The sequence below is a fragment of the Schistocerca americana genome, chromosome 7 (assembly GCF_021461395.2).
Source record: "Schistocerca americana isolate TAMUIC-IGC-003095 chromosome 7, iqSchAmer2.1, whole genome shotgun sequence".
Taxonomy (NCBI): domain Eukaryota; kingdom Metazoa; phylum Arthropoda; class Insecta; order Orthoptera; family Acrididae; genus Schistocerca; species Schistocerca americana.
The window spans coordinates 572,041,083-572,065,217 of record NC_060125.1 but is presented as its reverse complement, the minus strand read 5'-3'; the positions used below and the strand labels follow the sequence as shown (position 1 = coordinate 572,065,217).

The 24,135-nt window shown below is 42.3% G+C and overlaps 1 protein-coding gene across 1 annotated transcript; it reads left to right on the top strand.

Moving 5' to 3' along the window:
- Positions 1–2,088: 2,088 nt before the first annotated feature.
- LOC124622080 lies at positions 2,089–9,044 on the top strand. The gene is made up of 6 exons (XM_047147655.1): positions 2,089–2,139; positions 3,426–3,533; positions 4,840–4,976; positions 7,216–7,280; positions 7,466–7,549; positions 8,873–9,044. Exons 2-6 carry the CDS (start codon positions 3,426–3,428, stop codon positions 8,995–8,997), a joined length of 519 nt encoding a protein of 172 aa, XP_047003611.1. The 5' UTR covers positions 2,089–2,139; the 3' UTR covers positions 8,998–9,044.
- Positions 9,045–24,135: the final 15,091 nt, after the last annotated feature.

Sequence of the window (24,135 nt, the reverse complement as noted above, 5' to 3'; positions counted from 1 at the left end):
ACAGCTCGTCACTAACTTATATATTCCCGCTTCAGTGAAAACGTAAGACGCACTGCAGTAACTCGAGTGGTGAAATTATCCTTAATTAACAGCAAAGTGTTAAATAGGGTTCATTTTAGGCTTCCTCTGGATATAGTAACGCTGCAATTTACACCCGCGTGTAAAGATGAGTTCACTTGTATCGTTTGACGTCAAAATGTGTTCACAGACTGAACTTAATATATACGACGCCATAAGCCGGCCGTGGTGGCCGTGCGGTTCTAGGCGTTCCAGTCCGGAGCCGCGCTGCTGCTACGGTCGCAGGTTCGAATCCTGCCTCGGGCATGGGTGTGTGTGATGTCCTTAGGTTAGTTAGGTTTAATTAGTTCTAAGTTCTAGGGGACTGATGACCACAGATGTTAAGTCCCACAGTGCTCAGAACCATTTGAACCATATAGGACGCCATAAGTTGTTTCTGATGGACACTCCACCTCACCGTTTATTTCAGGCACTCCATTCTCAGTTTTACACAAGAAATCCTCTCTAAGTATAGTGATACACGATTATTCAGTCAAACAGGAACGTTACTTATCCATCTAACAGTTGCGTAAATAATATTGTGATTTGTGCCTATTTCATGTGTGTGGCACTGTGTGTTTGCGTGTGCGGAATAGGTCACCTGTCATAGCAGAAGCGAGACTTAAAAACGTATGTATTTAGGGAAGGCAATTTGTTTTGTAGTGATCTCTTCAGATGAAACAGCAAAAGGCGTGGAGGCACGCTTGAGAATTTCGGTTATTGAGCGTGAGAACTAGCAGTCCATCAAGCGTTCCTTTATATCTGTAATAGTGAAAGCAGTATTCAAGCGTACATCTGTGGTATTCCAGTATTATTTAGTCTGTCGGACGTATTCTTAATAGTGATTTTAAGTGGATATTACGATTTCAATGAAAATGAATCAACAGTTACTAAATAATTCGGGAACTTCGAATAGTGACAACTCTATCTCTTTTTCATGATCAGTACGCTAATTACAGTATTCCAATATTTTTAATATTTTGTGCAAATGTTTTTAGAGGTATGCATTAATTTGTGAGGTAAGAAATTAATTAAAGATAATTAATAAATGAAAGATGAACTGCAGTCATGGTATACATAGAAAATATCCATGTATGAAATGTGATGCTACGCTCTGCTCTAGATTTCACCTGAGGACTACTTTAGCCATCCCGTAGTTGTGGGAACTAAACATATACACGCAACATGACATGAGTCCGGTAATTTTTTTTTTAAATGTGAGGAACTTGTAACTAGAGATGCAGCAAATATTTACCATTTAGGAGCTGCTATATACATACAGAATATTTGTGCATAGTTATGGTTGAAATGGCTCTGAGCACTATGGGATTTAACTTCTAAGGTCATCAGTCCCCAAGAACTTAGAACTACTTAAACCTAACTAACCTAAGGACAGCACACACATCCATGCCCGAGGCAGGATTCGAACCTGCGACCGTAGCGGTCGCGCAGTTTCAGACTGTAGCGCCTAGAACCTCTCGGTCACCCCGAACACCTGTGGAGAGTTACAGTAGGACATAATTATAGCATTCTGAATCAAAGTGTTGTAATAAAAAGTAGCATAAAAGAATTTAAAGTGCCACCGAACTATTCATCCAGTTATTTCTCTATGAAATGTCGCTGATGGCCACCGTTACGAGAATGCAGTGAGAAGTAATCACAATTAAAAAGCAAGAAACAACCACCTACCTGAAACACTACTCCAGGTTTGGAGAGAGCAATTTATTTTTTTATATTATATTGGCATTTTGTAGGTACGAGGTAAGAATCAAGCAATAATGTAAAGTCTTTTTGGTAGCAATAAGAATGACACCTAAGGTCGCTTATTGGCGGTAATGGCTCGTTCGAGAAGTGTTAATAGTAGATATTGAAGGTCACAGCTGTCCATATCTGACTATTCCGCGAAACAGGCATACAGATAAACAAATATTAAATTAATTACGTAAGAGCCTCGTTTGACGCATCCTCATCAGTATGTTCAGCTGGTAGTATTGTGTGGCCGTAGTGAGAAAGTTTGGAGCGTTTGTATAAAAAGACGTTGAGGCTCTCACAGTTTATCATTCGAAAGAGCAATCGTTAGCAGTAAGTAGCTATCCTTATACATCGTCTATGCTCCTTTCTTGTATTTCATTTTGCGTTTTGTAGCTGCCTCCATTACCTCCCAAACAATAACCTCACTGCCAACAAAATACTATAAATTTTCTCACTAAAAATTGGCAAAAATAGATTATTTCCGTGTCCTGCTTAAGTTGAAGGTCGAAGCTAAGTTGCAGAAACAAGAGCTAGAATTTGAAAGGAAACTCGACTCGCCTCCATTATAGGGTTATTTCCCTTTAGTCAGAGTGAACTCGTGTTGCATTATGGGCTGGGAGACTCCCTAAGGGGATGTGCAGGTTCCTGATTGGAAACACTCTCCAACCTCGCTTGCAACGGCGACATTTCTTCGTGAAGAGTGAATGCTGCGTCTGAAGTGTACATGCCTAGTGCATTTGACAGTGAATAGTGCCTGTAGCGTTTTGAGTCATCTTTGTTTTGATGACGGAAAGACAGGAAATGGATAGGATGCAATCCTGTGTGGGCATGGAGTTTATTCTTTTAGATTATCGACAGTTGGGAGCTCGAGCTCAGCGTCCATATGCGACGGACGATTCGTCATAGCGTCCCATGTTCATTCCACATGAGGCAATGTGAAGAGGTTTGAAATTTAACGCAGGACGCTTCCGCGAAGTCTGATGATCAGGCATTGTCTCCCCTTCCCACTTCCGACCCATAAACTGGCGACGAGGGCTTCTTGCACGTCAACCAGGATTCGAGCCTTTCATTCCGGGTCGAATGGTATCGCAAAGTCAAGATTTAGAAACGATAATATTTTTTCCCTGAACCGTTGAAAGATTTATTCACGATCGCTGTTTCACCCTACTGTGCCATTATCAAGTGATAGTTGTAACAATCTATATGACCTCAAGACTAGTTCAGCTTTCAAAATATATACTGTTCTCAAAAATTTATTAAAAATTATTTGACAATGGCATTATAGGACGAAACTGCAATGGTTTGTTGTCATTTAGAAATTATTGTAGGACTGGAAAGCAAAGGCATGCCATATAGACCTTGGCTACGGAAGCGGGTCTTTTTCAGAGGAAAGACTTGATAGTTTTGCTGTTGCAGCTATGTAGCTAGTTTCCGGCGCTTGCTTCATCGTTGACTTCCATAAGTCCATGTCGCCAGTGGTAGTCTTAGTCTCCTGTGTAATTGAAGAAGCAACGGTAGAAGTTATGGAGAATTAAACCACTTAAGGCTCACTCACCGACTCACTTTCCAGGAATACAGTACGCATTTCTACCACTTGACGGCTTTTTCTTGTGCAGATGATGGCTTCCTCCCTGCTGCTGGTACCTCTGTTCCTGGCTGGGGCAGTCCTGGCCAACACCTGCACGCTGCCCGACGCCTCCACAGAGACCTTCAGCGTCACCACGGTGAGTCCCCGACACCAGGCAGTCTGCGCCTGGTCAGATACAAAGTAACACTGTGCACGTTGTTCCCCTTATCTACACTAGTGTACCTTAATGTGGGGTCTGTGCTACCGACAAAGTACATCACTCACAGCGCACTGTCTCAATGCTCAGCATTTGGTTCGAATGCTGTTCTTCACTTTCTTCTGTGCCATTGACCATCCTATAGCTTCTCTTCCAGTTTGATTAAACTTTGACGTTGGTCTTGGTAGGCACTCACGTGCCATTTCTTTGATATGGTTTCACCATTTTTTTCTTGTAATGCCTGATCTGATTACCGCATCTAATTGCCTGCTGTTGTCCTCACATCTAGTTGCTGTCTTGTGGCTTCACTTCTCACTGTTCATGTTAACTTTAGTCCAATAAGTTGTCAGAGATTCCTCACCTGAATTGCTTCAATTCAATAACCTTCTCCTTGGAATGATGTTTTCACTGACATACACAAGAACAGGCTTGGCCAACATGTGTGGTTTCAGTGTTACCTCTTTCCCCATAACTCTGTCAAGATACATCCATACACAACCATTTACTTTTCTGTATTTTTTTTTAACCAGTATTGAATTAGTTTTGCAGATTGATATTTATACCCCAAGGTATTTAAACGAATTTTCTTGTTCTGTTATTGTTCATTATTTTTGCTCTTCGTGAATGTTTCACTTCCACTGCCATTAGCTTTGTTTTGTTTACAGGCTATAAGTTTGCAAAAAGTTACTCAATGTAAACGCGTATTCTCCTATATCGCTTTCACTGTCTCCTAGGAGAACCTGGGCGTCCACAAATAAAATAGTGGTAACACGTTTGATCTTTCACAGGTGAATCTCCTTGGAGGTTTCAGAATTCCATTAATCGATTAGCATGAAACTTAGTAGTTCCTCTGTGTCGACTGGTGAGAGACCACACACCTGTATTAGCCCCTGATTTACAGTCAAAACCTCTTCGTCTATACTAGTTTTAGACTTTTCGAACAGTGACCTAATGGCACTCAACATATTCATAGTTTCATTCTAGTCCGTATTTCCACTGATTCATGCTTTCTATCTCATCGTAGGTCTTCCCATAGTGTGGGAGAAGTAAAAATTTAAACGAATGTCGCTTTTTTTCAAGACCTAGATTCGCGAAGGCTGCAACGTTCCTTTCGTAAAACTGTTTCTGCTTTTCGCCGGAGTTTCCCAGTAATGACACATGAATATTTTTTATAACGCTGTTCTACGTCCCTTAAAATGAACCGAGACTGTGTGACAAGTGCAGACGTGTTGTGTGTGGTCCGCAGGCCCACAAGAAGTGGTACCAGCAGTACCGCTACTCCTCAGCGGACCTGGACCCCCTGGGCTGCCTCATCCTCACACAGGACCCTGGCGAGGCTGCTAACCAGATGACGCTCAGCGGTGCCTTCAGCCAGGATCCATCGTGAGTACCTCCATACTGAATCAGTAGACGACGTCCATTGCTATGGCGACGGAAATCTCTTTCTATTGACTCAGATAATGATTGAGTCTTCCTTACATTTAGCTCAATGGTTAAGCACCAGACTACAAGTCCAAAGCAGCTTCAGGGGCTGAATAAGCCTGTGCCCCTGATCGGAACTCAAACCCGAGGGCAAATGCTCAACCGAGTTTATCGAGGCACGACTCACGACCTACATGAAAACTTTGCTTCCGCCTATAATGTTGTAAGGCTCGTAGTGAACCTATCTAGATGGCTCAGTCTCTAAAGCATATGCCCGCGACAGGCAAAAAACTTTGGCGTACGTGTATCGGCCTGGCAATTCGTTTTAACCTGTCAGGAACTTTCACTTCATCGGACAATTCACATTCATTCTGGATACAGATCTGAATTTCGGTCTGCAGTCGGTCCTAGGACTTTTTATAACATTTACTGCTTCTTTCACCTTCGGAAGCGTTGACTGTGACTGCGAGATCAAGCTGAACTGCAGGTCTCCCTATATCTCGATAACATCAAAGGTCGGAAGAACGCAAGACAAAACCACTCCCAACAGCACCATGAAAAGTAAATCGTTGAAGTTTTCGATGGTTCAGACTGTGGCCGTCATTATATATCTGAAAAGCAAGCTGAAAATTGATATAAATGAAGGATTTTTATTTTAGAAGACATAAATACAGGATTAAATATATAATCGACTACAAGTTCCTTTGAGGCCAAGCCGTTGAAGACCTAAAATGATTTAGAAAAATGTGGGAAAACGTGTGTCAGAATATCACTTACATAATTTAATCGCTACTCCTAAAGAATATGATTCGTGTTTTGTCACGATATGACACGACATGAAAAATTTCGAGTAGGAATTAAAATCCATGAAGAATAAATAAAAACTTTGAGGTATGCCGATGACATTGTAGTTCTGTCAGAAACAGCAAAGGGCCTGGAAGAGAAGTTGAACGGAATGGGCAGTGTCTTCAAAGGAGAATATAAGATGAACATTAACAAATGCAAAACGAGAATAATCGAATGCAGTCTTATTGGATCAGGTGATGCTGAGGGAATTATATCAGGAAATGAGATACTTAAAGTAGTAGATGAGTTTTGCTACTTAGGGAGCAAAATAAGTGATGATGGTCGAAGTAGAGAGGGTATAAAATGTAGACTGCTAACGGCAAGAAAAGCGTTTCTGAATAAGAGAAATTTGTTAACATCGAGTATAGATTTAGGTGTCAGGGAGTTTTTTCTGTAGGTATTTGTATGGAGTGTAGCCATTTGTGCATGTGAAACATGGACGAAAAATAGTTTAGAGAAGAAGAGAATAGAAGCTTTCGAAATGTGGTGCTACAGAAGAATGCTGAAGATTAGATGGGTAGCTCACGTAAGTAACGAGGAGGTACTGAACAGAATTGGGGAGAAGAGGAATTTGTGGCGCAATTTAACTGGAAGAAAAGATCAATTGGGAGGACATGTTCTGAGGCATCAATGAATCACCAAGTTAGTATTGGAGGGCAGCTTGGAGGGTAAAAATCGTAGAGGAAGTCCAAGAGATGAATACACTAAGCAAATTCAGAAGGTTGTAGGGTGCAGTAGTTACTTAGAGATGAAGAAGCTTGCCCGGGATAGAGTAGCATGGAGAGCTGCATCAAACCAGTCTCAGGATTGAAGATCACAACAACAACAAGAACAACAGCATGACCTCTACGACAACTGAGAAATACTGACGACTGTCGAATATTGACAAACGAGAAATTACAAAAGTGAGGAATGTTCTGTAACGTAACGTCATCATTATTTATGACGTAAAGTCTCCAGTCTCAACACTAAGGTGCAGACGCACGCTGACAACAGTAGAACTGACGTTTTTACTTCCTTTAATTAGCAAGTGTATTTCATCAGTAATCATCAGTCTGAGAAATGACTAATCTGATGGAAAGAATAATATAGAATACAGAAGAATAATAAAAGGAGTAGAAAACGAATTTTACCCAACAGGATAGGTTTTGAGACTTTCACCGACGGTTGTGGTGCAAATAATTAATTAATGTGCCTACTTAAGGTGCGGTAGGATACCTATTAGATAGGTCTTAGTTCGTTGTCTAAAATCAAAAAATCGTACCTTCTCCTGCATTCGCGTTACTGTAATACATATGTGTAAATATACTGTTTTATAGTGAAACTAAAGCTTGTTATGAACGCGTCGTTTCAGAGCTCCTGTCACCGCCGACGTCACTATCGATGGAAACAGACTTCACAGTACCTACTACGGCACGTGTGAGTACCTGTAATTTATTTCATCACCAAGTAATCAGATACGTTATTTATTGCTCTACAGTGATGAGACAAACTGAGAACATTTTTCTTACTTGTGTTCGTCTACGATAAATTTTTTGCTGTTTTGCAACTTGTTGCATAATCTTATAAATGAGTTACCGACCAGTTCGACACTTATGTTCCAGACGGTGAAATGTTGACTGCTGAACGTAACCTCGTCTATGGAAGCGCAGACATCTTCATCGAACACTTCTGCATGGAAAGTGGCGGTAAGCTGCACATTTATGCCTCACGACTGCAGAAATCTTCTGTCTTAAAGTTAGTGGTGCTGGTAAATGTTTCCAACATCACTCGAATTATTGCATAAGGAAACTGAAATTCACATCTGTCCCTAGTCAACAATATTCGCAGACTTATAGAACCTTTGGAACGAAAGCCTACGAAAGAAAAAAGCGTTTCCACAGTGTAATTCGTCTGTCATTCAATTTGTTAGACCATATTTACAACCAGTAACCAGGGGTATCTGCTGTAATTATATGCTGCACAGCTGCAGGTGATGAAGGAAATGTTTGACAGAAGTTCAGCATACAGCTGAGGGCTACATACGAAAAGAGTATTTTTGACGCTGTCACGTATATTTTTAGCGTAACAATGTGTCAGCACAAAACGCTACAAGCATTGAATCTGTATGATCAGTGTGAAGGAGACTGTATTAAAAATTCTATTATTTTACCCTCACGTAGACAGGTGTCCCGTATTAATTATTACGTTATTTTGTGCGATGAACTAAGTAGCATTACCTTTTCTTATGAATCCAGACACTGAAGATTACATGAATGTTTTCTTACAGCTATATCCATACTCTAATCTGCCTTTCACTGCGTGACGGAGGGTTCTTTGCGTATCACTAACAGTTCTGCCTGTTCCTGTTCCATTCGCGAATGATGCGCGCTAGGAACGACCTTCTTTAAGCCTCCTTCTGAAATCGATTTTCCCTCTGCTATCACTTTCATTATTCGATATTAAGAATGTAGCTTGAAGATATTCGTAGCCTTGAGACACATACTCATTTTTGATGCGAATAGTGAAAATGGTTGCAGGGCTCATATAGTAAGACTTGCATGGAAGTTTCAATCAGCAGTGTACTGCGATAAATTACAGTGCTCCTCTGGACATACTTACATCAAGACTATACATTGTGGCTGTGCGTTTTGAACATCTGGACATCGTCTCTATTAAAACGTAATTCAGAAAACCAAGTGTGGAAATTTGACTCTGTAACATGTGTAAAGCATAGGTATTTTAGAGGGAGACGGGTGACAAAAATTAACTTTGGCAATCTAAACTCGATGTGGAAAGCCAAAAACTTAAACCCAATGGGGACAACAGGCTTAGATTTACGCGGATACATCTTGACAATGTTTTCAAATGCTGCTGTTAAGGTTCTCATGCTGTATGTAAGCTACATTATTGAAGTATGCATATTCCTTCTTTTTCTTTGTTCATGTTACCCGTTGCATAGCTTTAACTCATACTTAACATTCTATGGAAAAACAGGTGCAAGTGGCTTATTATTTTTCCAACTTTTTCAGATGAAATGACATTCATCTTCACCACTGCCGAGAATCCAAGTGACGATCTGGTCAACCAGATATGGACTGAGGTCGACGCTCGCCCTGAAATCGACAGATCCAAATTCCAGAAAGTCAGTTGTTAACCGTTGTCGATCTCTGAACGTAAATAAAACAACTTCAGTATAAACTATCATTGTGTTTAATTGTATTTCATACTCCTTACCTTTGCTGACGGTGTTTGGCATGTAAGTGTTTAACATTCGTTTCTGAAAGAGGATACTCTCCAAAGGAATGTATCGTCGATTAAGGATTTTTTTGTCATAATATACACCTCGACATTGTAAATAAACTTGAAGGACAGACAAGTTATTCGTGGTGTGGCCTCAGAGTTGGTGTGAATCTGAACCAGGTTGTACAGTACAACACAGCTAACAGGAGTCGTCATCATAAAACGACCAAATATACACACTTCTTAAGTTACTTGTCATTACTCTCATAGATCACACACTAGGAATGTCTAAAACTTGACATCGTAAAGTGTGGGAGATACGGAATGTATATTGTTTGCTATGAATGTTAATGGTCTTGTACGCAAGATGAAAACCAATTCTTTTTTATTAGCAGCCAACCTCAGATCATGCACACACTACAACTTGTTCCTAAATACAGTGTTAAGCACACTATCACCGTTACCAAGTGTAAAAAAGGATGGTTTCTCTTCAACAGAACTACTTTACTTTCTACTGATATAACTTTACATTATAATCAAGACCACAGCAATTGATAATGCACTAAGGAAGTTGGTGAAATTATGGAATCATAGAGACGTTGCATTTTTGAGAAACGTAATACACACTTGTGTATAACTTACAAAATAAATGAAACGAATATGTAGCCCGGTAGACGTGAGAGTGAGCTATAGCAACGAGTTATAATTTCTGAAATACGACATTACTTTTCTCTGTAATGGGGATGATGTTCTGAAACCACGGACATTACAGCTGAGATCAAATTTCTGTGTTTCAATTAGGGAGCTAGACATGTTCAGAGTTTTAGTCGTGGTTGCAACGTACTGTACATAAGTGGCTGTGTTCAGATATATGTTCTGGTAGCGGAATGTTCTATTAAATAAGCTGTTCAAACAAGTGGCCATTCTCCGGAAAGAACAACTAAATGCGTCATCTAAACGAGATACAGACGAGGCGGAAGTTGCTGTTGCCATTGAGCAAAAAGCTTTATAGGTGCGCTGCTTGAACTCCTCTGGAGTATTAAGGAGTAGCTCGCAGAATCCCCTCGATTTATCATCATGAGATTTTTTGATGTGGAGTTTTCTAAAGAATCGTGATTATCTCCTACTCCGCAATCCCAATGTAATCTGAACTGGGCACCGAGAACCATCTGACAGAGGTATATTTCTCACAAAAAACGGTTATGTCATCAGCAATGGACGTAGTGAAGTGTAATTTGCCACATGAGCACATCTCCAGATCCGTTTATGGGAAATTTTATTCACTCAATTACTCTATCAGCATCTGAAGAAGAGGGTGTAAGCCATCGTACTAGTTACAGAATATATTGAAAATAGTGGTGCTAAGGCATGTTTCAGTTTATAATATATTAATTAACTGAGTGTCCAGTGTTGCCTCGGTACGTATTTATTCCAATATTCTATTAGTACATCTCCTCCTTCCCCACTCTCTGTCCATCTCGCTTTTTCCCTTTCCCTCTGTCCATCTTCTCTTCCCCATCTCTCTACCATTTCCACGTCCCAAATCTCGCTGTCCATCTCCTCCTCCTCCTCCTCCTCTTCCACCACTCTATTTTTTTCTCCCCTCTATCTGTCCTTTCCTCCTCACTTCTTCTCGTCCATCTCATCCTCCCCATGTCCCTGTCCATCTCCTCCCCTTTCCTTTCACTGCCTTCTTCTCGTCCTCTCTCTCTGTTCATCTGCTTCTCTTTCCTTTATCTGGTACTTTTCTCCTCCCCTCTTTCCGTCCATCTCCTCTCCTCCTCCCCCTATGCAATCCATCTCTTCCTCTTTCCCCCCCCCCCCCCTTGGTTCGTTTCCTTCTCTTCGCTTTCTCTATCTCCTCATCTCTCCTCTGTCTGTGAATCTCCTCATTTTCTTTCCATTTCCCCTTCCACTCTCTCGTCTATCTGCTCCACCCCCTAGTATGTCCATCTCCTCCACTCTGATTGTTCAACTCTTCCTCACCTATTCTCTCATCACTTTTTCATCCTCACGCCAATAGGAGGTTCCTGGTTCTTACCCCCACAATACTGCTCTCCACACTTTGGTATTCCAGATAGTAAGTGATATTTGTACCAAGTTTGGTTGAAATCAGTCCAGTGGCTTAGGAAGAGATATGGAATATACATACATTCATACGTTTTTATGATATGTATCTACACAGTACAGAGCTGAAGCATTGTAAATACTGAACTGTGAGTTTACTTTCAAAACCTTTTCTTAAAGAATTTACTTTATTTACTAACGATTCATCAAGAACATTAACACATTTAATCACAATATGAGAGCGTGGAAGCTGTTGCCAGTGGGTAACTGATGGAAAAGAAATAAAATTTCAACAAATGGAAATTTATTCATAAAAGCATTTTCAAAAACAAATTTAAAAACAATAAGCAGAAAAGCAAATTCGAAATATCAAGTTACAATTTTATTTAGAGACAGAAAGAACAATACTGACAGTATGAGCCTTCGAGCTGAGAAGCTTGCCGCTCTCTTTTTAACACGGCCGTAGTTACGACCGCTCACAACAACCTCTGAAAGACTACACTGGCGCAAATGTGCAACACACCAGATTACTTTAAACTATAAATTTTAACAACTCACACAAACACATTAACTATGCCCCCGTAAGAGGGATGGAAATGGTGCAAACACTCACACTAAGAAATTATTTGTCACCGAAAGTGCAATTTGTTTTTAAAAGGACTCTTATGGTGGAAGGGTGGCAACTTTATAAAAATGACTATTTAAATAAAACCCATGAATTTCAGACTTACATAAAATGTACAGCATGCTCTACATGACACATATACCGCCTCGCCAGATGATAGGCAAGATAAAAACATATTTCAGGAATTCGGCCTATACACCTTAATTCTATAAATTCGTTAACACCGAATCCGACAAACATGACAGAGGCAGCTATTAACGTATGGCAGATTGACAGGGGGATTACTGAACAACCCGAACCGCAGATTGCTCTAACCCTCCCCAACTCCAAAAGGGAAAAACGGACCACCTAAATTCACAAATAACCGCCTTCCCGCGGGTGGGCAAACGGAGAAAAATGGTGGGACGACCCCAAAACAAAGCGGCTGGTGACCTCACCAAGAAAACAAGTAGAATGTAACTAGTAAATGAAACAACATATCTCCAATCACTTAACTTCTAATAAACTGCAATTTCTGGCGAAGACCTGGCGCAGAACCCCCAATGCTCTCTCGAACCGTCCGCTGCCAGCCGCTTCAACGGACGCAGGAAGGCGCACCAATCTCCCGTCTCACGGCGTCGCAGCTCGCCCCGGCCAGCCCGATGTCGGGGGTTGACTCCTGTTGCTGTCGTGTCGGCAGCGAAGCCACTACCCCTTTCTATATGATGCGGCCCACTAGACTCACGTGGGGACCTCACATGCGCCGACGCTCAAGGCGGACAAGTCATCTTGTGTCTCAGTGCGCGACCGACCAACCGACCGATCCTACCGCCAATGACAATTGCCCGAGCAGACTGGCGGCCTAACGCGCAGACTCAGATGCAGGAACTCAGCCGCTACCGGGCGACCACTAGCTGAGTTCTGTTACTGGCGGAGTGGAAAGACTCTCATTTTCTGGCTTAAAGTTTCATCCAAACGACAGACATACTCGCATTCCGACGACAGACAGACACTAACTGCCGTACAAATGCGAACGAGAGACAGACCAGCAACTGGTGACGCGCGACTGACCTAGCCTCACCCCGACTGACCTCCACTAGCGAGCTTATCGCGCCCCTTTAGTGCACGTGAACAGGCAATCTCTCCCCTTTTACACCAGGGGAAGACACCAAAGCTGCGATTGCCACAGCGGCGCCACCGCCAGAAACGGAGGGCGACTGCTTTACACTACGCGCTGCGGCGCGCTCTTCAAAACGGAAGTTTTTACCACGGCTCAAATACGATGGGTTATTATTATGGTTTAACTATCACCTCGAATAATTCCATCTACTTGGCGCATTATCTAGTTAAAATCCCGTGGTGTTGAGAGGTTCGAGCCCATATTGCTCCAGACGTTCTCAATTGGGGAGAGATCCGTCGACCTGGCCAAGACAGAGGTTAGCAAACAAGAAGACACGCAGTAGAAACCCTAGGAACACTCGCCCAGTGCAGGTGGGCATTATCGCCCTGAAATTTTAGCCCAGGATGGCATGTCATGAAGGGAAACAAAACGGGACATAAAACATCGTGGACGTACCACTGTTCTGAAAGGGTGCCGCGTGTGACAATCAAAGGGGTCATGCTACGAAATAAAATGGTGTCCTACATCGTCACTCCTGGTTGTCGTGCCATATGGCGGGAACAGTCAGTTTGGTATGCCACCAATGTTCGGGGCATCTCCAGTTACGTCTTCACTGGTCCTAAGGGCTTAATTCGAGGCGGTATATTAACTGAAAACAATTCTACTTCACCCAATGAGATTCTAGGCAGAATGTGCAAGACGCCACAGCAATCCGGGTTGTTGATATACAGGGTGAGTCACCTAACGTTACCGCTGGATGTATTTCGTAAACCACATCAAATACTGACGAACCGATTCCACAGACCGAACGTGAGGAGAGGGGCTAGTGTAATTGTTTAATGTAAACCATACAAAAATGCACGGAAGTATGTTTTTTAACACAAACCTACGTTTTTTTAAATGGAACCACGTTAGTTTTGTTAGCACATCTGAACATTAACAAACACGGGCCACGGTCGGCGAGCAGCATCTGCAGGGACATATTTACGGTGACGACCGTGTTTACGAGTGTGGCTGTAGTGCACTGTTGTGGTTTGGTCTAGCTGTCACAGTGTCCGCATGTAGCGCTTGCTGCTATTGTTATTCTGCATTCGTCTCCGCACGCAGACCAACTGTAGTACACCGTGTTACCAGACGTCTGTGACAGTGTAGTGTTGTAGGAAATGTGACCATGGTGTATTCGAACTCTGAAAAGGCGGAGATGATACTCATCTATGGCGAGTGTCGACGAAATGCAGCTGAAGCCTGCAGGGTGTATGCAGAACGGTACCCGGACAGAGAGCATCAAACGTGCCGCACATTGCAAAACATCTACCGCCAAGTGTATGCAACAGGTATGGTCGTAGCACGCAAACGGGTCCGTAACAGGCCCGTCCCAGGAGAAGCGGGTGCAGTTAGTGTGTTAGGTGCTGTTGCCATGAACCCACACATGAGTACACGGGACATTGCGAGAGCCGGTGGACTGAGTCAAAGCAGTGTCATGCGCATACTGCATCGTCACCGCTTTCACCCATTACATGTGTCGCTACATCAGCAATTACATGGTGATGACTTTAATCATCGAGTGCAATTCTGGCAATGGGCATTAAGGGAGAATGCGTTGCAGTTCTACCTGTTTACCGATGAAGCGGGTTTCACAAACCACGGGCAGTGAATCTACGTAACATGCATTACTGGTCCGTGGACAATCCTCGCTGGCTCAGACAGGTAGAGCGACAGCGACCGTGGACTGTAAATTTATGGTGCGGAATCATTGGCGACCACCTCATTGGTCCTCACTTCATTGCAGGGGCCCAAACAGCTGCAACATACATCGCGTTTCTACAGAATGATCTGCCAACGTTGCTCGAAAATGTCACACTGGAAACGCGTCGACGTATGTGGTATCACATGATGGTGCACCTGCACATTCTGCAATTAACACTACGCTGACTCATGATAGGATGTTCGACGGGCGTTTCATAGGACGTGGAGGACGCATAAATTGGCTAGCCCGTTTTTCTGATCTTACACCTCCCGACTTCTTTCTGTGGGGTACGTTAAAGGAGAATGTGTACCGTGATGTGCCTACAACCCCAGAGGATATGAAACAACGTACTGTGGCAGCCTGCGGCGACATTACACCAGATGTACTGCGGCGTGTACGACATTCATTACGCCAGAGATTGCAGTTGTGTGCAGTAAATGATGGCCACCAAATTGAACATCTATTGGCCTGACATGTCGGGACACATTCTATTCCACTCCGTAATTGAAAACGGAAACCACGTGTGTACGTGTACCTCACCCCTCATGGTAATGTACATGTGCGTCAGTGAAAAAGACCAATAAAAAGGTGTTAGCATGTGGACGTAATGTGCTGTTCCAGTCTCTTCTCTCCTAAGGTCCTTCACCGTCCCCTTTGGATCCCTCCGTAATTCGGTGCTCTCCGATACACACGATCGAACAGCGGAGGAGTGGTACTCAAGAGTCAACTTTAAGTTACAATATCTCCGGATGTAATTAACATTTTACAATGCAACAAACGCCACTGATTACGTATTTGTTTATATGTTCAGATGTGCTAACAAAACTAACGTGGTTCCATTTAAAAAAACGTAGGTTTGTGTTAAAAAGCCTACTTCCATGCATTTTTTATGGTTTGTATTAACCGATTACACTAGCCCCTCTCCTCACGTTCGGTCTGTGTTATCGATTCGTCAGTATTTGATGTGGTTTACGAAATATATCCAGCGGTAATGTTAGGTGACTCACCCTGTACACAGGTCAACGGCATTCGGTGCAAGGAGCGCCGTTAAGTGTGGCCTAATTTCTGTGAGCCGCTTGTAATGGTCCTTGCCGTCAGTGAAGCACCAGGTGCACGTTTGATCGATGATAATGCTGAATCCATGGCTTCGAGTACGTCTTGAAGATGGCTTGGTCCCCACGTTCTGTTGTCTGTCTAGACAGACCACTGCCTGCTTGACGCTGTACTCGGCTTTGTACCACCTATTCCTGCCAAAGTCGTCCAATAGTGGCATCGCTCCTATTCAAACGTCGAGTGATTCGCCGCTTACTCCAACCGGCTTCTTTGAGCCCAACTACACGTCCTCTGCCAAACGCTGACATCTGCGTACATTGTTCAAGCATCTGTCTGCGGGCCATAACTATTGTCCACCTAACTACCCGGAATGATATCCTCTAAGAAATTATGATCTAGTATCCACATGTTTCCCGTTTACTATACCTGCTAACTGTGAAGTGGAACTGCGCTACGCGTCCCACACTTAGCCTTCAGGAGCCAAAGTTTTCAGTTCTACATTTTCCGTCAGTATTGTAGATTATCAATTTTTGAGGAATTTGCGTAACTCCTTCGTGGTGCATCGTCTTTTGCGTCTTAGAACGTATTAATCAAAGGCTTTAATTTGACGAACGAAGTTCTGGCAACATACATCTGGAGCACCAGAAATGAACTATAGACTGCTATAAAACAGGCAAAGTAAGAGTATCTAAGCCCACCCGGTTGGCCGTGCGGTCTAACGCACGGCTTTTCGGGCGGGAAGAAGCGCCTGATCCCCGGCACGAATCCGCCCGACGGATTTGTGTCGAGGTCCGGTGAACCGGCCAGTCTGTGGATGGTTTTTAGGCGGCTTTCCAACTGCCTCGGCGAATGCGGGCTGGTTCCACTTATTTCGCCTAAGACACTATGTCAGCGATTGCTGCGCAAATAAGTTCTCCACGTAAGCGTACACCACCATTACTCTACCACGGAAACGTAGGGGTTACACTCGTCTGGTGTGAGACGTTCCCTGGGGGTCCACCGGGGGCCGAACCGCACAGTAACCCTGGGTTCGGTGTGGGGCGGCGGAGGGGTGAAGTGAACTGCGGTAGTCGTTGTAGGGTTGTGGACCACTGCGGCTGCGGCGAGGAGGGAGCCTCTCCGTCGTTTCTAGGTCCCCGGTTAACATACAACAATACAACATACAAGAGTATCTAAGCGTTTGAAGTTTGTTACAGAGGGATATTGCAAATGAAATGGCTTGACAAGAATTGCAATTTTTTTCGTCATCAGTCTTCTTCTCACTGATTTGATGCAACCGCCACAGATTTCTCGCTTATGTCAACCTCTTCACCCCAGAGTAGCAACCTACATCCTCAGTTATCTGCTGGATGTATTCCAATCGCCGGCCGGAGTGGCCGAGCGGTTCTAGGCGCTACTGTCTGGAACCGCGCAACCGCTACGGTCGTAGGTTCGAATCCTGCCACGGGCGTGGATTTGTGTGATGTCGTTAGGTTAGTTAGGTGTAAGTAGTTCTAAGTTCTAGGGGACTGATGACCTCAGCAGTTAACTCCCATAGTGCTCAGAGCCATTTGAACCATTTGTATTCCAATCTCTGTTTTCCTCTATAGTTTTTGCCCTCTACCACTCCCTCTTTTACCATGGATGTCAGTCCCTGATGTCTTAACAAATGTCGTATCATCCTGCCCCTTGTCCTTGTCAGTGGTTTTCCAAATATTCCTTTCCTCTCCGATTCTGTGCAGAGAATCCTCATTCCTCACCTTATCAAACAACCTGAGTTTCAACATTCGTCTGTAGCACCACATCTCAAATGCTTCGGTTTTCTTCTGTTGAGATTTTCCCACAGTCCATGTTTCACTACCATACAATGCTGTATCCAAACGTATATTCTCTCAAATTTATTCGTCGAATTAAAGCCTACGTTTGATACTAGTAGACATCTCTTTGCAAGGAATGCACTTTTTGCCAGTGCTAGTGTGCCTTTGATGTCGCCCTTGCTCCGTCCGCCATTGATTAGTTTGTTGCCTAAGTGGTAGAATTCCTTAACTTCATCTACTTCGTGGCCGTCAATTCTGACGTCAAGTTTCTTGCTGTTGTAATTTCTGCTACTTCTCATTACTTTTGTCTTTCTTCGATTTGCTCTCAGTCCATATTCTGTACTCATTACATTATTCATTCCTTTCAGCATATAATGAAATTCTTCTTCACTTTTACTCAGGTTAGCAATGTCGTCAGCGAATCGTATCATTGACACCCTTTCACCTTCAATTTCAATTCCACTCGTGAACCTTTATTTTATTTTCATTATTCTTTTTCGATGTACAGAATGACCAGTAGGGGCGAAAGACTAACCCTTTTAATCCGAGCATCTCGTTCTTGGTCTTCCACTCTTATTATTCCCTCTTGGTTCTTCTGCATATTGTATATTACCCGTCTCTTCCTATAGCTTACAACTGTTTTTCTCAGAATTTCGAACATCTTGCACCATTTTACACTGCCGAACGCATTTTCAAGGTCGGTAAGTTCTATGAACGTGTATTGATTTTTCTTTACTCTTGCTTCCATTATCAAGAGCAGCATTAGAGTTGCGTCACTGGTGCCTTTACCTAAAGGCAAACTCAGCGTCATATAACACATCCTCTATTCTCTTTTCCATTCTTCTGTATATTATTCTTGTTCCAGTTTTGATGTATGAGCTGTTAGACTGATTGTGCGATAATTCTCGCACTTGTCAGCTCTTGCATTCTTCGGAATTGTGAGGATGATATCTTTTCGAAAGTCAGACGGTATATTGCCAGAGTCATACATTCTATGCACCAACGCGAACAGTCGTTTTGTTGCACTTTCCCTAATGATTTTAGAAATTCTGATGGGAAGTATCCATCCCTTCTGCCTTATTTGATCTTAGGTTCTTCAAAGCTCTCTTGAATGCTGATTCTAATACTAGATCCCCTATTTCTTGTAATTCAACTCTTGTTTTTCTTCTATCACGTCAGACGTATCTCCCCACTCATAGAGGCATTCAATGCACTCTTTTCTCCTATCCGCTATCTCCTCTGCATTTAACAGTGGAATTCTCGTTGCCCTCTCTAATGTTATTACCCTTCTTTTAACTTCACCGAATTTTGCTTTGACTATCCTATATGCTGAGTCAGTCCTTCCGACTATCATTTCTTTTTCCATTTATTCACATTTTTCATGCAGAAATTTCGTCTTAGCTTCCCTGCACCTCTTATTTATTTCTTTACTCAGCGACTTGTATTTCGGTATTCGTGAATTTTCCTGTACAATTCTTTATTTCCTTCTTTCATCCATCAGCTGAAGGATTTATTCTCTTCCACATGGTTTCTTCGACGTTATCATCTTTGTACTTATGTTTTTGCTTTCAGCTTTTGTGATCACCATTTTTAGAGATATACATTCCTCTTCAACTGTAATGTCTACTGGACCATTCTTTATTGATGCATTTTCAGCTTTAGAGATCTACAAGCGCACCTCGTCATCCCTTAGCCATTCCTTATCCCACTTCTTTTCGTATTGATTCTACCTGACTAACCTCTTAGACTTCAGACTATTCTTCATCACTACTACATCGTGATCTGAGGCTATGCTTGCTCGTGGGTACGTCTTAGAATCCTGATTTCGGAATCACTGCCTGACCATGATGTAATCTAACCGAAATCTTTCCGGATCACCCGGCATTTTCCAAGTATACCTCCTCTTCTTGTGATTCTTGAACAGGGTACTCGCTATTACCAGCTGAAATTTATTACAGAACTCAATTAGTCTTTCTCCTCTCTCATTCCTTGTTTGAAGCCCATATCTTCCTGTAACATTTGCTTCTACTCCTTCCCCTACAACTGCATTCCAGTCCCTCGTGATTACTGGATTCTCATCTCCCTTTGCGTATTCTATTACCCTTTCAATATCCTTACATATTTTCTCTGTGTCTTCATCTTCAGCTTGCGACATCGGCATGAATACCAGAACTATCGTTGTAGGTGTTGGTTCGCTGTCGATTCTGACAAGAATAACCCTATCACTTAACTGTTCACAGTAACACAGTCTCTGCCCTACCTTCCTATTCATAATGAATCCTGCACCCGTTATACCATTTTCTGCAGCGTTTGATATTACCCTATACTCTTCTGACGAGAAATCCTTGTCTCCTTTCCGTTTCACTTAACTGACCCATACTATATCTATATTGAGCCTTTGGAAATGTTATACGAAGAAAAGACGAGTAAATCAGTATAACTGGAAGCATGAACAGGATGACAGTTTGACGCTACAACACAGTTATCGACGCTGATGTACTGTTTATCGCATGCATAGTTGTGTTTTTAGTCAGTGTGACCGACGAAAATGAATGTTGTTCAATTATTTTGAAGTGCATATTGACAGTGTTTATGTTCATAACTACAAAAATACGTGAAATATGAGAACAATTTTAAAGCTATGCAGCAGCAACATTAGTATTGCCAGGGACTAAATATTACGTGAATCATGAAACAGAGTGAGAACGGAGAGTAGAATGTTTTACTTTCTAAAATTGTGTGGAAGATATCGAGTAGTTGCCGTCGGGAGTCTGGAGTGCTGCAGAGGGGAGTAGGAAGGGTGGGAGGGAGGGCCACAGAGAGAGAGAGGATGCAAAGCTCTTGCGTGACAAAGATAAGAGCAACGAGTTATATGCGTTTAGAGCAACAGTGCAGGCTACTTACGTGGACACAGTACTGCGGATATTGACTGTCTTGTAACAGCGATCGCTAGACCAACATTAGCACCACAAGCATTAGCTTCCCGAAGACAGATATCACAGTGTGCACAAATGGAACACTCTTATGACCGAGGTCTGCAGCAGTAAAACTGCATGGTAAAAACACTACACACTTTCAGCAGTGTAAAAACCTTGCAAGTATTTCGCATGATAATGATAACTGTTCAGAGTGTCCAACTCGAAAGAAGCCTCACAAACAAACACCTGCTTAAATTACACTTAAAGGCTTTGTAATAAAATCAGGAAATGAAACGAACACGTGATATCTTGTTCATGGATAAGTAATAGTGAACCACAAAAGGTACTGGAAGTGACCGCCCTCGACTTGTAAACACAGTTGAACACACTGCTGCAGGTTCTCGAATGTTGCAGCCAGAACCTCTGGTGTCACTGCCTAGATTTCACTGATGATGTTCTCTCGTAAATCTTCCAAGTAGTATGATTTATTCCAGTAGACCCTGCCTTTCAGGCCACCCAAAGGAAAAAGCCAGGTGGCGTTAAATCAGGTGACCTTCGTGGCCACAATCGTTTCGAAATCGCTCTGAAATGATTCGACCTTAGCCATGCTCATTCGAAACCGTGGCATATGGTTCCATCCTGTTGGTGCCGGCCAAGGGTAAGTTGTTCATCGTCCAACTGGTTCACAAATTACTGAAACATTTCGATGTAAACCGCACTTATCATAAAGTCGATAAAAAATTGTCTGATGATGCGACGCTGTCATATTTCACACAGCACGACAATCTTTTGTGAATGTAGGGGTTGCTCGACCAGTGCTTGTATATTTTCAATACACCACAAACGTGTAAGCTAAGAGTTCACATATTTGTCAGGAAGCTAACACTTGTGGTGCTAGCAATGGCCAAGCGATCGCTGTTTAATCGTCAGTACACAGCCTCAAAAGACAGGTGGAACTACGCGTTATCACTGAACCACGTGTTCTACAATATTTCTGGCCTCTGAGCAATAAATTGCTGAAACCAATGTCAAAACGTAATGCCTTTTTCTTTGTCACTGACATTCATTTCCTGAACAACAGTAAACCTATATGGATACATGCCGGCTTTCTTCGCAACTCTATGACAGGTGCTCCGTTGACATTACACATTCCTGAGATAAACGTCGAACAGACTTGGCAGGAGAGACCAACAATCGTCGTCTCATGTGAGTGACTATTTCTTCCGATAATTGCGGCCGTCCTCCGCCGTGAAGATCCAACACCGTTTCACTGCTCTCCATTTCGTTCAAAAACTTTTGTGTGCACCATTTGGACGGTATATGGTGGTCATCAAACCGTTCAACAAACATTCGCTGACGTGTCTTAATGGAACAAATAACCCAATATTGTTCCACAAGAAACACGCGCTCTTCGACAGAATAGCGATACATTGTTACTGAACACTGAACGTCCGGGTTCCCGGGTTCGATTCCCGGCGGGGTCAGGGATCTTCTCTGCCTCGTGATGACTGGGTGTTGTGTGATGTCCTTAGGTTAGTTAGGTTTATGTAGTTCTAAGTTCTAGGGGACTGATGACCATAAATGTTAAGTCCCATAGTGCTCAGAGCCATTTGATCCATTTGAACACTGAACACCAGCCACAGCGACGCGCAGGAACACGTCGTACCGTCAAACGACGTTGCAGAGTGCAGTATTAGTGCGTCAAGCGTCACAGATTACGTGCTGCAATTTCAGCGGAATTACTGTACATGTTCGCGGGGCCTCATTCGAGTGAGAGACCATGCATAAATTTGCGTGGTATGTAAATGTGGACAGACGTGATCATTTTTCCAAGTAACAATTACCTGGTACAGGATCCAAGTAATATTGTCGTTTATTCCGACTTCCGATCTATGAATGACGAGTGAAAAATGAATGATATGTATTATCATGCCCAGAAAAAAAATTAAACTGATTTCAGTTTGAACATTCGTATTCTTTCCAAGCAGTCAATCCCTCAGTCCACACTGGAGTAAGAATAACATTAATTGAAGTTTTTAAGTTAAAGTTTGCAAAAAGTACTGAAATGAGTGCTATATGACTAATTTGAATAATATCCTGTTTATGAACTTAAGCTGCTTAATTTATTTTGCTTATAGTCACGACAGTATATTCCACTTTTGCGATTAGTGGCGTCTTGCTTAGAGGTACTAATATGTCAATGAATGAGTAATGAGAAAAATATTAGGTAATTTAGAAACGGAATTGATCTACCAGAATTCATGAGACTATGAGTTACAGTGAGAAGTCGCAGCACCATTATTACTGCAGTCAGAGATTAATTTGTTATTCTGTTAACCGTTGGATTAGGTGATCTGAAACTTTTGATTTTGAAATCTAACGATAGTAAATTTTACTTTCCCGTGATTTCATCAGCGCCAGTGTAAACGGATCTTACGCAAATCCAAGAATAATCGTAACTATTTGCTTCAAATTGAAATCGTCCTTTTTGCCATTTTGGCGATTATTGGTACTCTTTTCCATTACCTTGGTTTAAAAATCTTAGAAACTGATGCTTTATCTATCGAGTAGGTACACATGACCACAGTCAGGTTAATTAAACTGAACGGGGTAGGAAGGAACATTAGGACTTGTGTTAAGGCAATAGTTAATAATTTGCATGGCACTAGAGGAAAACGCAGAGGTAAAACACTGTAGTGAAAGACGGAGATTTTAATATATCTAATTGTGTGAGTTTGACACATGTATATACTCACGAGAAAAAGGACGGTACAAAACGGTATAAGTAACTCAGCAATGAAATACGCAGTAAGACCAGGGAAGCTAAAGCGAGATGTCTGACGCAAATTGTGAAGAAATCGAAAATGAGATGGTCACGGGAATGACAGTTATAACAAGTATAATGATTAAAACCAAATGCGTCAAAATTAGAAAGGAAAGATTATTTCCATTGCTAAGCGGAGGACTGATAGGAGGAAATACAGTGAGAGCTTCTGCTAGGAGAACTGCGTTCTGACTCGACAGGAGAACAAATAGGCATCGACTTGGAAAACATAGAGGATCCAACAATAGAGCAAAAAAATTAACAGAGTGTTTGGAGGCTTGTGATTAATCAAGGTGAAATAGGTACGTGAAATTTCTTCTAAATTTCTACGGTTATTGAAGGCACAGGCAACAAATTTCATATTTGAAAACGCACATAATCGTTCCTGAATATTTAAATATCTCGTATCTTTACACACTGGTTCTTCCTTATGAGTCTCTTCATTACTATGTTGTGAATGCTTTTACGTCTGCTAGTGGATACTCCTTACAGTCCAACATCTCATTTAAAATCTCCTTCTCACCATGATGTAATCCAGCTGGTATCTTCCCGTCTCTCGACCATTTCCAGGTATGACGCCATTTACTGTGACTTATAAAAGTGTGATTGCTGTTACTTGTTGAGATTTGTTGCAGACATCGGTTAGTCCTTCCCCTTTTTCATTTCTACTAGACAGCCCACATCGTATCGCAGCTCTTTCTCTTTCCCTGCAAGAGTTTTCCAAGCCACAATGATCATCAGATTTAAATCTCCCTTAATAAACAGTAAATTAATTTAGTCTTTGTTTTTTTGTTTTCCTCACGTGCTTCTGCAAAGAAGTGAACTATACGTGTGCATGTTACCGTGTAGACTAGTGGTTAGAAAATTAATCGTAGGTTTTGGTTATTGCGTAAGGTTTGTGAATATCCTTGTGCAGAGCGGCT

What these genes read in the sequence shown, in the direction of transcription:
- LOC124622080 (XM_047147655.1), top strand. Translation starts at nt 3,426, where the DNA reads ATGATGGCTTCCTCCCTGCTGCTGGTACCTCTGTTCCTGGCTGGGGCA. An exon ending in GCCTTCAGCCAGGATCCATC is followed by an intron (nt 4,977 to 7,215) that starts GTGAGTACCTCC and finishes GCGTCGTTTCAG; the next exon opens with AGCTCCTGTCACCGCCGACG. An exon ending in CTTCTGCATGGAAAGTGGCG is followed by an intron (nt 7,550 to 8,872) that starts GTAAGCTGCACA and finishes CAACTTTTTCAG; the next exon opens with ATGAAATGACATTCATCTTC.